Source organism: Solanum lycopersicum, chromosome 3 (assembly GCF_036512215.1).
Source record: "Solanum lycopersicum chromosome 3, SLM_r2.1".
Lineage (NCBI taxonomy): Eukaryota > Viridiplantae > Streptophyta > Magnoliopsida > Solanales > Solanaceae > Solanum > Solanum lycopersicum.
The window spans coordinates 65450140-65465399 of NC_090802.1; the positions used below are offsets into that span (position 1 = coordinate 65450140).

Consider the following 15260-nt stretch of genomic DNA (forward strand, 5'->3'; position numbering starts at 1 on the left):
CTTGGTTATAGTAATAATTACTCCAATATAAGTCGGTGTACTTTTATTTGTCTCCAAAAAAATCCTTATGAATTAAATTGGTTTAACCTCTCCATTAGTGTCCATTGGCCCACTGTAATATTGAGTAATAGGTGAAGGAAATAACAAACTCAGGTAAATTATTTGTTTTGTTAAGTATTAATTAGTTTTTTCGAAATTCTGATTCACTTCTAATCTAACGATCGTGAGTTTGACTTATTATTGGAGCAAAAAGGTGGGACGTTGTAGGAGAGGTAAAAGAATAAAATTATTTTTTTGAAATTAAATAACTCGACTAATTTAAATAATGTTAGATGAAACACTCTTTTCCCAACAAGATGGCTAACGTTGAGTCTTTTGTAGATTTATTTTGAACATTTTGTAATATACTAAAACATAATTATGTCCAATTTAGGTTCAAAACTTGATCGAATTAATTATTTATAATTGAAGATGCTAGTAGTGTTGATATAAAATATATGAGCTCATACCGATTTATAATTTACCCTTTATTATTATTCAAGGGATCTAATAAAATCAACTTCAATTAAGTATTATTTTTCTGAAAGGAAATCATCATTTTCCTTTTCCTTTTCTTCTTCTTTTTTTTTTTTTTGAAGCAAGGATTTTGAATTTGAACTCCACATAGAATTCATGGTTTAATTTTTATGTCACATTTTTTTGGTCTTTTTTTTTTTTTTTCATTTTGTGGAATCGTTTATTCTTTAATGCTGTCATTCGTTGCTCATTGTTATCTCAAAGCATGTGCTTTGGTTAGGTAGATAATGAATGCATTATTAGCAATCAATTAGAAAGGAAACTACATTATATTAAGTATATAATGATTGTGCTAAATAGAGGGAGAACAAGGCACGTTGCATTAAGGGGGAACCAAACCACCAACGGGATATGGTATAGCAAATAGGATCATTCTCCAAAAATCAAAGGTTTCAATTTCTAGTTTTATATATGAAAATTTTTTACATATGAAACGCGCTTCTCCTGAATGAGTCCGATACAAATCTAAGATAGCCAATTCCCTTTTATGACACAAATAAAAATCAATCAGATATTAATGCACCGAAATAATAAACAAAGAATTTTTGCTTCTATTTTCATATCTTCTTAGCCAAAAAAGATTTGAAACGCGTATGAATATGATAATACAACAATAACTCTACAACAAAATCACCTATTCCGACACTGTTTGATCAAACCAGTTCCTTATCCTAAGCTAAAAAGTAATAATTATTTCCTTGGGTGGATTAGTTTTTAATTATTTGATTAAAACAAATATTATATATTTATATTTTCTTTTTGTACTTAAAAGCTAATGGTTGCCAGTCATAATTTTATACTGGGAAGCTAGAATAATCACTTTTAACACGCACTAGAAAGAGTTAGTGTTGAAGGAATAAACAATTAGTTACTTTTCCTTTTCTTTTTTTTTTTTTTATGGAATTTTGGGGTAGAAAGTGAATTTCTTAAATGAGTATGGTGGAGAATTTAGGTAGATCTTAATGTATGATTAGCATCAACTAGAAAAATAATACTTCATAGCATATATTTAATATTGGAAAAAAATAATATTCATGAGTATATATTCATTAAGGGAGAACATGACCCTACTTTTATATTATAATTTGCTTTTGTCCTTATGATTAATGGTTGTCAATACTTATAATTATAATAATTCTATCATGCTAAGATAGAATAGAATCATCACTTTAACAATACAAGGAACGATTGGCGTTTAAGTAATACTAATAAATAGGACTAATTAAGGAGATTCTCTAATCCATGTATATAATACTTTATTAATAGTCCGTGTAGCCAAGTATTTAGAAAATAGAAAAATGTTCTTTTTCTTTTTCTTATTTTACTCCTCCGTTTTAAAATGTTTCTATTTCTTTTTTAGTTTATTTAAAAAAGAGTGATCCCTTTTCTATTTTGGCAACACTTAAACTTTAACTTCAACTTTTCACGTGCCATGTTTAAAACCACAAGATTAAAGGACATTTTGATACATTTAACATAACTTTAATTTCGAACCACAAGATTAAAAAATCTTTTTTATTTTCTAAACTCCGTTACAAGTCAAGCTAGGACATTCTTTTTGAAACGGAGGGAGTATAAAATTGAAGTATTTAGTCAAGTTATTAGGAAAAGATAAGTGATTTCTAGTAAAAAGGAAAACTGAAAAAAAATTTATCTCCAAAAGCATTTTTCAAATCGATTGTTGTTCAAATGTTAGAAAAAAAGTATTTTTCAAATTAATTAGCAAACATAATCTAATGCTCCCAAAAGTATCTTTCAAAAAAAAATTTACATAAAATATTTTTTCAAATAAACAGATCTTAAAAGATTAACTAAGCAAGCTATAAATCGTAACACAAATCTAATTTTTAAGTTGTGGATACACATGAGCTACCTATTATTTATTTTTTTCAAATTATGTATAACATTTAACTGTAAACTCAATTATTATTATGAATTATTAAAAATTTAAATTCTAAATTCACTGAGGTCAATATTTCTTTTATCAACATTCATAAATGAACAACCAATGCACATGCATATCTACTAACCACATAACACTTTAAAAAAAATGATCATGCATGTAATGTAGGGAATGCTATATTTTGATTTTTTTTTTTTAAAAGAATAACTTACAATTTGACTAAGTGACCATAAAAATTATGCTGTTGAATATTTTTATGTTTTCTTTTTCATAATCAAACAAACGAATATGAGGCTTGTTTGAAAATAGTTTCGCACATGTAGGTTATTGACACAAAATATAACCAAACAAATCATTTTAAGTAATTTACTCATCAATTTATGCAATGAAACAGTAAAATTTTATTTTCCAAGTCCTTTGCATTTATTGAATAAGATCAGAAGAATACCATCACTCTGAAAATTAAAAAAAAATATTAAGAGAGAATGCAAAACAATTTGTATATGTCAAATAATAATGTGTAGAAAAGGGTTACACTTTTTGTAAAGTTGAAGGAAATCTAACACGGGAAACAACTGTATTTAGGTACAGCTAAGTTAATTAATCACATACAGCTGTGAGCAACATTGAACTCTCTATGATCTCTTTGGCTAAATTAAAAAAATAGTTAGTGATTAAGATTAGGAAGGTCGTCACACACACACTGATAAAATGATTAAGATTTTTTCATTCTTAATAAAAAATACTGAAATTTTGATTTTTAAAAATAAAAAAAAATCAAATTAAAACACCGCTTCAATGAATAAATTTTACATATAAATCTAAATTTAATTCGATTTTAACTAATTTCAGACGCGAAAGTAATATTGCAGCGGCGCTTGGTTGCTTTCGAGTTACGAGACAAGGCAGTGGGGCCACTTGGACATTGCAGTTGGGGAATAACTGAATGATCCTCATATTCTGCGTTTAATTTCTTGCCGCTCTTGATTCCTTTTGTTTGTTACATTTTCTACGCGCCCACACAAACCCAACTCATTATTATATATTCCTTTTCTAATTTAAACTGTTCTAAAAAACTCCAATGGAACTCTTTTTAGGGTGGATTTTAGCAAAATATTCGAGACTCAAATATGAGGTTTAGTGCTGTAAGACTAACATCGTAAGCGTTCGATTGTACGTCGTAAGCACGTTTAATATCTAGCGATCGAGGCTTGTCTGACAGATCTTACATAAATTATGGGTTTAAAATCATAACATTGTTAACCCTCATAATTCTTCAATTATTGAATGATACATAATAATTTTTAATCTACAGAGATAAAGCAAAATGAGAATAACTCGAATAAACAAGTTTTAGCATCGCATCTTTTCTATTTAGTAACACTGAAAAAGTAATTATATTACGTAATTTATAAATATGTCGCGAAATTTACTTTTCTATTTATCATGTTTTCATGATTTTGTCACGTATCTCAAAATGATTACATTATTTTGTTTAGTTGTTTGAAAGTAATTTTATTTTTATTTATGATGGAGTGATGTTTTTGTCATAGTACTAATAAGGTTATTAATTATTTTCTTTTAAGGGATATATCATATAGCATGACAATAAAATAATTTTTGAGAAATAAAGATTATTTTATTATTAAAAAATTAAAATGTTGGATTATTTATACTTATATAATCATGTTAGAAATGTTATTTTATTATTTAATCATATTTGTAATTATTTCAAATTATTGATTTATTTTTATAATTTGTATTATTATATTATGTACTATAATATAAATTAAAAATTTTAAAATCTATACGGCCTCACATCTCGAAGCTTACGCTTCGCCTATACTAAGTAATTAAAATGTCTAACCTCACGTCCTCTGCTTTTAAAACACTGATTTGATCTCTTAATTGATAAAATTTAATTTTAGTTGATATGATATCTACCTAAACATATTAAACCTTTAAGTGATTATTAATATGTTTTATTTATATCGTTATTTCATATTTGACATAATATAGTTTTAGTTCAAATATGATATATATATATATATATATATATATATATATATATTTATTTATTTATTTATTTATTTATTTTTATATATATATATATATGACAAATATAGCAGTTTCAATCACATAACAAATAACTTGTCCAAAAAGATGCTAGGCGCAAGAATGCAAGGTTTAAGGATGAAAATTGCAAAAACAAACTATATATTATACTCTTATATAATTTGAGTATTTGACTCAAATTTTAACTTTAGAACGGAATATTCTAGTAAATTAAATATTAGAATCCAATCATGACTAAACAACTAGCTATTCTAAAATAAATAAATTATAATAATGGTGCACTAAAGCACTTAATTGAATTATTTTATTTATATAAAGGACTAGGAATAAATTTAAACTTTATATACATTTTTTCACTTTTATAGTAATGTACTCATATTTTAAAATTTTTTAATTTCGCAAACACTTAAAACAGCTCAACATAAAAAGCTGTTTTTTTGGGACAAAAAAAATGTCATTTTAGGACTAGTATAATAGTAAAGCTTAGGACTTAAGCTAGTAAACGGTGGGGACAATAAAGACCATTTTCTTCCACAATTTTTATATTTTTACCTTAAATCAAGAAACACCTCTATTTTCTCCTAATAAAAAGCCGATATATTTTATTTTTCACCACTAAATTTGAATCTCTACATTTACGCCTATGAGTTTACATGACCCTTTCTTTCACTATATATATATATAAGTGAGGAAAATCAAAGTATTTATTTAAAATATTTTAATACATATTTGACTCATATGTGTAATTTATTTTTAGATAAAAGTATATTGAACAGATTAATTTTGATAAATATAATATTGTTTATTAATTATTTTGATCATTAACTTCATCAATATAAATTGAAAAAAAATCAAAAATATTTGCTCTTATTAAGTGATTACAGTGATATCATGTGAATTTACTATAGTTAAGCAATGTAATGTGGTGGTAATGCATGAAAACTATGGTTGGACACAAAAAGATTTATGTACAAATACTTTTTATTGACTTGATATAAATATTTAATACGTTTATAAAAATGAAATTAGATATTTTGACAAACATATTTAAATTAAATCTTTATTCAATTCACTTATATATCTATATTTTTTGACAAAATTGTGTTCAACAGATCACGTTGAATAATTATAGCTACACTCCAATTTATTTATTCCCCGATACTCTAAATAATAAATTTAACGCGGATTATTATTTATTTTGACCAATAACTTCACCAACATTAATTGAACCACTATTGAAACAAAAAATATTTATTCGCATTAGATGATTACACTAAATCATGTAAGTTTATTTTAACTAAATAATGCAATGTGACAACACTATTAAAAATTTATGTACAAACACATATTATACTACTTTTTTTTTTATTGATATAAATGTTTAATACAACCCGCTAATTTAGAGTAATAGTTAAGGTGAAAATAAAAAAGATGGATCATTTGTTTCCTCTAGTAAATATTTAAGAACCCGCCAGTTTCGTATTCTATACGCGCATGTTACGCCTCAACGTTGCCCCACTACTCATTATTTACCGTTATCAGACCCGATTATTACTGACTGTAAAATCCGACGGGCACCTAAAGATTCGCAATCAGCACCAGCTGCTACATTTTCTCATATATATATATAAACTCTTTATTTTTTTTCTCCATAAATATAGTTCTTGTGTATGTTCATATATTTAAGGCCTCAATCTTAGCAAGATAAATTTTCTTTTATTTTTTTTCAATTTTTTTGGATAAATAGGAACTTCTATTAGACTAAGACACCTCCATAAAGGTTTCTTTTCCCTTTTATCAAAACAAAGCAGCAGCTTCTTTTCTTTTACTTTTTTCGAAGTTGATTCTTATCGTGAATACAGTTGCATTTTTTCATCTTGTATAAATTGGTGATCCCTTTCGTTTGGGGAACTTTAAGAAATTCAAGATGTTAGATGCATGGCTGAAAAGCAAATTCTATGCTAAAAGGTAATAATCATGATTCTGCAAGGAGGCTCTGTTTTTTTTCTGTTGATTTTCTGGGTTGAGCTTTGAATTTGTTGGTAATTTTTTTTTCCTTTTATGTGGTACAGCAAATCGACAGTAAAGCTCACAAAAACTCGAATCGAGATGGTGAAAAGGAAGAGGAATGCAATGTTGAAGTATTTGAAGAATGATATAGCTGACCTCCTTAAAACTGGATTGGATGTTAACGCCTATAGCAGAGTAAGTTTGTGTTTCCCTTTCTTTGAGTTCTGAGATTTGAACCTTTAAATTTGAAGTATCTTGGTATAAGAAATCTGCCTCTAGCCTGTTTTCGTACACTCTACCGGAAGACTCGCTTTGTGGAATTTCACAGTGTTGTTTTGGTTGTAATGGATTTTTCTCTCATGAGATCTCCGTTCAGAAAATACTAAACAACAACAGCAACATACACATTGTAATCCCACGAGTAGCCTAAGGTGATCTTATTGAACCTATGTTGGATAGATAGGCTGTTTCCTATACGCCCTCGGCGTCCAGAAATTACTGCATTTTACTTGGCATCTATAAGTGAAATTGAGAACCTGCTCTGGGCTTTAATATGATTGCTAACATGGATTTTGGAAGGAAAATTTGTTGTAAAGGATGGACCGGTGATTGCCTTGAAGCTGGCAGAGTTTAAATTTATTTCATGTAATCGCTAGTCCAGAAATTTAAGTGTCTAATAATTATTGAATTTCTTCTTCTTCCTCAAAGTGTGAATAGCTTAATTTATCCTAATTTGTGATCTTTGTTGTTTGCTACAGGCTGAAGGCCTCCTGGTTGAGATGAATCTCTCTCGATGTTATGATTTCTTGGAGCAGTATTGTGAACACATCTTAAATAATCTATCAGTGATGTATAAACAGAGGTATGTTTTTTTAAAATAATTATTTATATCTTGCTTTTTTCTGCGTTATTTTGATCTTTTTGTACTCAAATTCATGTTAGTTACTGCTAATCTTCTGGCAGTTTTAGTCGAAATATGTGTTTACATTATTTGGCTTGTCAAGATTGCTTAATTAGGTCCATTAGGTACAGTTGTTTAAACATTACCCGGCTCTTCAAAAATATTGTTTGGTGCATGTCAGATCCTCAAATCCTGTGCATTTTGGATGATCTGACACGAGTCCAGTGATATTTTTGGAGAGTTTCAGCAATATAAAATTCTGTTAGCATTTCATTCATGTATGTTATAACTGCGAGATGACAGGAAACATTACAAATTGCTTCCTTCAGATATTTTGAGCTGAATATGGTGATCAAACGAGTATTTCTCAATTTCTGGGTAATATTTGCTTTAGGGAATGTCCTGAGGAGTGCAGAGAAGCTGTGGCGTCTTTGATCTTTGCAGCAGCAAGATTTGCGGATGTGCCAGAGTTACGCGAACTAAGAAGTCTATTTACTGAGAGATATGGAAATTTCCTAGAATGTCATGTCAATAAAGAGGTAGTCACTCATGTTTTCTCCATCTTACAATATTTGTCTATAAATTTAAAACTGCAACTTTACTTTTTCTATCGCGATCTGGAAAATAAAGGCATTCTCTTCTATACAGTTTCACCAGAACTTAAAGTCAGTCCCACCTACAATGGAGATGAAGATTCAGTTGATGAAAGATATAGCATCAGAATCTGGTATAGAATGGAATGCAAAGGCTTTGGAGCAGAAGCTATACAATCCACTTGTATCGGAACAAGTAAGCCTTCAATAGAACCTCATAATATCCTCATTTTTGCATCTAAGCCAACTTGAAATTTGAATTGCTAAAACTAAGTTTGATCTATTAAGAATTAAAAGTTGTTTCAATTTTTTAATGTGTGTTATCCTTTCTGATTGGAGTTTCACGTTTAATTAGCCTTCATCTGGATCTTCTTTGACTCTTTTGCAGGACTCGAGCAAGAGTCAGAATGATCATCAGTACAATCTGCCTCGTAAGATGGAGGAATCACCTCGGAAGAAAGATTCTGAAGTTGCTAAGTTTGATCGTGAGAACGCGAGGCAACTGTCCAAGGATAAATTGGAGCATAATTCATCTTACGGCAGAAAGGTAGTCCCTGATGATGAACATAGTTCGTCAAGGAGGAGGAGTGAGAGAAGTAACAGAAGGAGAAGAGATAGCCTTAGCAGAAACTCTGACGATTTGCCTCCAGTCAAAGATATTGAAGTGATCGAAAGGCAACAAAACAAACCAGAGATTGAGATTGCTCCTGAAGAAGAATCTGATGACAAGAAGCCATTGCATTATAGGTCAATTCTCCCTCCTTATATCAAACCGAGTTTAACAAAAACCACTTCAGATACCGTCTCTCCTACTAGCTCTACTGGAGAAGAAAATTGCAAGGATGATGCAGCTGAAAAAGCCCAGGACAAGCCAAGATCAGCTAGAACAAGAGGTGGCACAAAAGTCACAACTGCAGACGATAAGGAAACTCAGGATGAAGAGGACAAACTGATCGACAGGCTATTGATATACTTAAGCCGGAAAAAGTACCAAAAATCAGTTTACACACCAAAAGAAGCAGCAGTTGACAGTCCCAGTAAAGTGTCAAGGTGGAGAAGTATGGGGAACAGGGCCCTTTCACTTCCAGCAGAAAGGGAACAAACAAGTCCAAGGGATCAAAGAAGAGGGCACACTCGAACAAATTCATTTCAACCTGATATGTTGGGTTCAAATAGACATGTCCATCCTAAGCTACCAGACTACGATGACTTTGTGGCTCGATTAGCCTCTCTCAGAGAACAATCAAGAGAATAAATATTTAATTAGATGAACTCATTCATCATATTACATTTCGTAGTTCACTTGTCTTCATATTCTTCGTTTACATGTTTGGATTGTTGTTTGTAAGCAGTATATAAATAGCCCATCTCATGCTATTGTAAATAAACTAGCTAAATAAAGATTTTTTCATGTATACTGTCCCCTTCCGTAGAATTGTCTGATTATTTACACATCCCATTAGTTAAAGAATCTAATTAGAATTTTATTTACAAGAGATGTTCCTCTTTACAAATAAAAAGTTCAAAAAAAAGTCATTCTTGCAGTCAAATAAAAAAGGGTTACGCAATTAAGTACTTAAATTTAAAATATATCAAATCATCTATAGCCAAAATAATGTTTGGAAAACCCCCAAGTGGGTGCGTCGTTTACGACAATTTTGATTCGATGGAGCGCGAAGACGGCGTTCAACAGCCATTGCCGTCTGAGCAAGTGATGAGTGAAGTTCACCTCGGCTGCCCTCCTAACCACTCTGGTCCTCATCTCTCCCATTTTACCATCTCGCTACCGCCTCGCTACGGTAAGCCGAATTGTCCTATATTGAGTTGAACATGCGCGCCGACGAACAATTCATAGCATCAAAATGTCTACTACTGTATTATTTTTGTCTTGATAATTGCTCCGTAACTGTGTTGGATTATTAAGTTTCATTTTGATTGGAACTCTTATTTCCAATTTTTAGCTCCACGAACAGTCAACAGTAATGTCTAATTTACTTGAAGAATTTTGAAAATCCTTTGTTTCTACTTGTTCTTTGCACTTTTTCTTCTTTATTTTCTTTTGATTACATAATATTTGACTGGTGATTTAAAATGATAATAGTAAGCATCATTAGAGTGACTATTGAACTGAGGGGATTGTTTGATCTGAACAATTAGTAATAGGGCATGAGGTTAACTCGTATGCTGGCCTCTTATAAGAACTGAAAAGCACTATTAATTTTGTTGTTAGAGTAGCCTAAAAATCTGAAGCGATGGCAAAAGCTTGTTGAAGTGTATGTACATACTAGTAATACTCTCTGTGTAATAAGGATCTTGATAGTATAAGAACTTCTAAAAGAAGTTGTATTCTTTTCAACTTTGTAGAAAATTCCAGTTTGAGAGGAATTATTGATGCAGTTGAGGATATATCAATTTCTGCATCTACCATGTTGGACTTGGATGAAGATGGTGATCTTATTCTAACACGACGAAAAAGTAAGTTATCTGCACCTAAAAAGGAAGGCTTTTATCAAGAACTCTTTTTTGTGAGTGTAACTTATGTCCACCGTATATTCCAAGTGACACAATGCACCCGTCTTTTAGCACCATATATTAGTTGTTTTTTTAATGTCAATGAGTCAATCAGTGTTTGTTTATGAGATTTTCATCTCGGTGCATACTCTTTCATGTTATTTCATCTGCTTTTGTAATCTAACGGGATTACTGGTTAATGATTAAAATGGTGGAGGTATTCCAATGGAACTGTACGAAAACATGAAAATTTGTAGTTAATGTGAACTTTACGCTGATTGAGCCTGCAAGTAAATGATTTCTGGCTTCGATTTCTGTGATTGGTTAGAAAATCATTGAGTTTGTGAACGTCTGATCTATGTATATCATAATAGAAGCATCTGAAGTTCATCTCAAGTGAACAGACATAAGCTCTCTCTTTTCCCTCTTTATAAGTAGAGTGAACAAGACCATCATGATAAAGTACTCCCTTCATCACATTTTGTTTTAACTGTTTAGTTTAGTCTGTAGTGAAAAGAATGGCCTCTTTTCTCAATCTCAAAAGTCAGAACTTAAAATCTGGATAAGGTTTGATGTGTAAAATGTTACTTCTAAAATTTGTCATGAGTCATGACACTGCTAACATGCATTCCATGATTACTTTAATATCACAAAGTAACTAATACCAATAGGCAGAAGCACATGTTTTTTTTCTCTTGATTTCCTCAGTATTCGACCATGTTCAGTGAATTCAGGAGAAGGAGTTGAGAGAAGGCACAAAGTTTACGTAGACGAGAAGTCCATTTTTCTCTTAGCGATTTTATAATAAAATTGTGGATATTTATTGAATTTCCAAAATTAACTTAAGATGAATGCTCTTAAGAAAAATTCATGTCTACATGGCTTGAATAGTAACATGGAGTCACTGGTTATGTATTCAAGTTTCTCATCACTCCTTCCACCAACATTTCATATCAAATAGCCATATACGTAATACATCGTTTTCCTTCTACTTGCAGAATCACCTAGCCACCATCTTGTCTTAACCCTCCAGCATAATATCACTTCATCCATTCCTAGAGTTGGTTTGCAGGTAATCAAAAAAATTCAGAGTCCGTTGGTCCTTATGGATTGTCTTCATCTACCATTTCTCCATTCAGCTTCTCCCCCCAATTTAAAAGAAGTATGTATAGAGTCTATGACATTTTCCATATGCTTTTGCTTCTCAAATTGTACAAGGAAATGTAATAACTGAAAACTATGTGAGCGCATGTTCTCTATTCCGTAAGCGTAAATATGTATTCCCAAATGTCAGTAATCACTATTATCCTCATTATGCTATCTCCAGTTGAGTGCTTAATGTTCATTTAGTTGTTGTTTTCCTATTCAGGTTTGGAGAGCAGAACTAGTGCTTACTGATTTTGTGTTGCATGTTATGTCTACATCATCTGATTTTGATAAAGTTGTTGCATTGGAGCTTGGGGCTGGTACAGGTAAGTTTCATCACCTTTAATTTGTTTTGTTCTGTTTATAGTATAACCGCTGGTACCTCTACTCATTGCAAATCCCCCATTCACAGAGTAGTGATGCCAAGATACGGTATTCGCCTGACAAAAGTTTCCTATATCCATAATAAGTAATTTAACAATTAAAATGAAAAATACAAATAAATTGTTAATATTGCTTTTCAAAAACTCTATGACAAAAAAGAAATTTAAATTTATTGGTCATATTTTTTTCTAAACCTTTTCTCTTAAATTATTTTGATGACGAAGAGTGCTGTTTCAACTTGATACTTGAGGACAATCCTTCCAGTCTTCTCCCCGTCTCCACTCTAATACTTAGCTTGATGCAACAACCTGGTTTCGAACATGTGTTATGCAGTGTGCACATTACTATGACTGACATGTTGTGCTCTCTGCCATTGAACCAAAGCCTTGGATTTTGGGGTACTTTTTTTCCAAAAATACAACAACCACTATAATGCGTCAATTCTCAGCTAGTTGAGGTGGGCTATATGTATCTCACTATCCATTCCGCTCCCTGTGGACCCATTTCATTTCTTACCTTGATTATGTTTATAATTAATGGACACCTAATCATATAGCATGTACTCCTGTTTATCAAACAGTTAATTTATGCTTAAATTTCTCCTTATACAGTATGATATACCTCTTATGTGAGTCTTGATAAGAAAATATGTGGGTTCAGTTGCCGGACCCTGCTGTTAGATCCCAGAGCCTATCAGGTACCTCTTATTGCAAACTGTATTGGAATCGGTAAATGGTATCTTATTGGGTCCAGAAACATCAGGATCAGCTCGGTATCCTTTTGAAATTAGAGTCATTTTTATTTGGTGATACCTGCCCTGCTGCCATCGCTACCACTGAATAACTGAAATTGTATTCTTAAGGTTTTCATTTGCTTGTAGGAGCATCAAAAAATTTCGGACTGATCTCAAGTATTTAGATTTATTCAAATTTAAGGAATTAGTATCTGCCGTATGACAAGATATTCTTTCAATGTTTTTATCAGGGTTAGTTGGTATTTTGCTTGCCCGTGTTGCTAAAACTGTCTTCATAACAGGTAAACAACATTGAAATGCAGAAGTTCTATTCTACTTTTTTTTTCATCTGCTAACAATTTATTGGTGTGCTATGATCTTTAGTGTCATCAGTCATGCACAGCATGTTTTCTCAAGTTATTCTATAGATTCTTTTTTTTTCATACATCTTTTTCAATCGCTTCAGAAGCTTTTCTAAGCACTAATGTTTTTTCAAAATATTACTTGGATTCCCATATATAATCACTTGGGATATTGGTAACTTCTTTTTTTATCCTACTTTTTTGTGTGACTATACATTTTACTTTTTATCACCGGTAACATCTTTTTCAGTCCTAATTTCACATATTCAAAAGTTTGCAGTGGTCTCCTTCATTGTTGTGGTTTACTCATCCTTGTCTCTGAGGCTGCGTTTATGTCTAGTTGTATGTTGCCGATCGTGGTGATGAAGAACTTAGCCACTGTGTAGGGTGAATCTTAATGCTGCTTTGGGCGCTGCTTATTATTTTATCTTTTTCTGCAAGTAAATAAGTGAGACTGCACTTGTTTGCTAGCAATTGCCACTTCCCATGCAATATATGTAGGCGGCAAGAGCTCCAGGCATAGAAATGTTATTTGGTTAGTGTAGGTCCTTTAATTTAAGGCCATCTGCTATCAGAACTTCTTTTAGCATATTTTGGAGTTTACACCAGTCACCATCAATTTTATCGTTGTCTTCTTTTTCCTGTTGCTATTGCTATGAACCGTCTATCCTTAAGTTAGAGCACTAAGGATGGCATGCTTTTGTCACATTTTCTGTTTTTTCTGTTTAATCCCCAAGTTGTATGTGTCAGACCATGGAGACGAAGTACTTGAGAACTGTGAGAAAAATGTGGATCTTAATGCTGAAATATTCCATGGGAAGACGTCTGTTCATGTACGTGAACTTGATTGGAAAAATTCATGGCCTCCTCAAGAGGAGAATACTTCACCATCTAAAGGAAGGTAATTGATTTGTCTTACCATAAGAGACAGCTAGAATTGATAACTACCTTTTGCTAACTTTTTTGGGTGGTTCTAGCAATGATAAGTAGTGCTAGAATATAAGCTCTAAAGCAGATCAGCCAAATTTGTTCAGGTACTGGTGGACCCAATCAGAAATTGAAGAACTCAAGAAAGCTTCTTTGCTTCTGGCTGCTGATGTCATTTACAGTGATGATCTGACTGATGCATTCTTTAGCATCTTGAAGAAATTAATGTTAGACAACCCGGAGAAGGTACCATGAATGAATCAGGAGTACTCTGCACTTTTTTTGGGTGATGGTGGTGTCAGGACCAACTTGCACGTACCTTAGTCATCCAAAACCTTTTAAACATTATGTTGTTGGCACCTTCAAGAGTGGAAGATCAGAAAAGCATATTGGTTGACTGATTGTGTTGGCTTTTACTTCAGGTGCTATACTTGGCTATGGAAAAGCGTTACAATTTCACCCTTGATGATCTTGATGTTGTTGCTAATGGATATTCACACTTCCGTAGTTACCTGATCACAGAACAAGGTGAGCACGAAGCTGCAAATAGATAAAAAGTTCTTTTCACTTGTAATTGGCAATTCATCTCCACTCTACGTTTATGATATGTTACTGTGCAGCAGATGACGCAGGATGTAAGCAGCTAGATGGTGCATCCAGGCCCTTGTTTGTTGGTGAACAGATTGATTTGAGATACATTCCATGTTATGTGCGGAATTACAATAGAGGGGATGACGTCGAGCTTTGGAAAATTAAAGTAAAATCATAGAGCACTCTTCTGAATTCCGTAAACACCTTTTATTGATAACATTCATCTTCAGTTGCTATGAACTTGAAATTCATATTCATGCTCTATTATCATCACCTGTCAATTTGTAAAATAGATTGGTAGACCTGCAAGTGGCTTGTTCATGTGGAGAAAGGGAAAAAAGCACCAAGCAAGAAATTTGCAGGTATAATAAGAATAGTAGGGGTTTCAGAAATATGACTTCTCGACTTTTCCTTAGTATTCTATTATAGAATTTCGATGTTCGAAGACGCGTCACATGCAATATTAGAATCTTTGAATGGCGCTTTTTTTAATTGAGAACCAACTTTATACTTTTGCTGTGCAAAAGCTAGCAAAAAGTTATCCAAT

General features: G+C 31.9%; 2 protein-coding genes across 6 annotated transcripts; both read left to right on the plus strand.

The window, feature by feature from the left end:
* Window positions 1–6190: 6190 nt before the first annotated feature.
* LOC101251365 (vacuolar protein sorting-associated protein IST1) lies at window positions 6191–9474 on the plus strand. Its single transcript, XM_004235665.5, has 6 exons — window positions 6191–6523; window positions 6628–6760; window positions 7324–7427; window positions 7861–8005; window positions 8115–8255; window positions 8448–9474. The coding sequence occupies exons 1-6, from the start codon at window positions 6483–6485 to the stop codon at window positions 9312–9314; spliced, it is 1431 nt and encodes a 476-aa protein (XP_004235713.1). The 5' UTR covers window positions 6191–6482; the 3' UTR covers window positions 9315–9474.
* Window positions 9475–9543: 69 nt separating this feature from the next.
* On the plus strand, window positions 9544–15105 carry LOC101251073 (uncharacterized). Of its 5 annotated transcripts, none has more exons than XM_004235664.5 (9): window positions 9544–9858; window positions 10424–10534; window positions 11569–11642; window positions 11940–12042; window positions 13085–13135; window positions 13946–14096; window positions 14230–14368; window positions 14545–14650; window positions 14743–15105. In XM_004235664.5, exons 1-9 carry the CDS (start codon window positions 9675–9677, stop codon window positions 14889–14891), a joined length of 1068 nt encoding a protein of 355 aa, XP_004235712.1. In that variant the 5' UTR covers window positions 9544–9674; the 3' UTR covers window positions 14892–15105. The 5 variants fall into 5 exon arrangements, with proteins under 5 accessions (XP_004235712.1, XP_010318575.1, XP_010318576.1 ...); XM_010320273.4 differs by having other exon boundaries at window positions 14746–15105; XM_010320274.4 differs by having other exon boundaries at window positions 14755–15105.
* The last annotated feature ends 155 nt before the right edge of the window (window positions 15106–15260 follow it).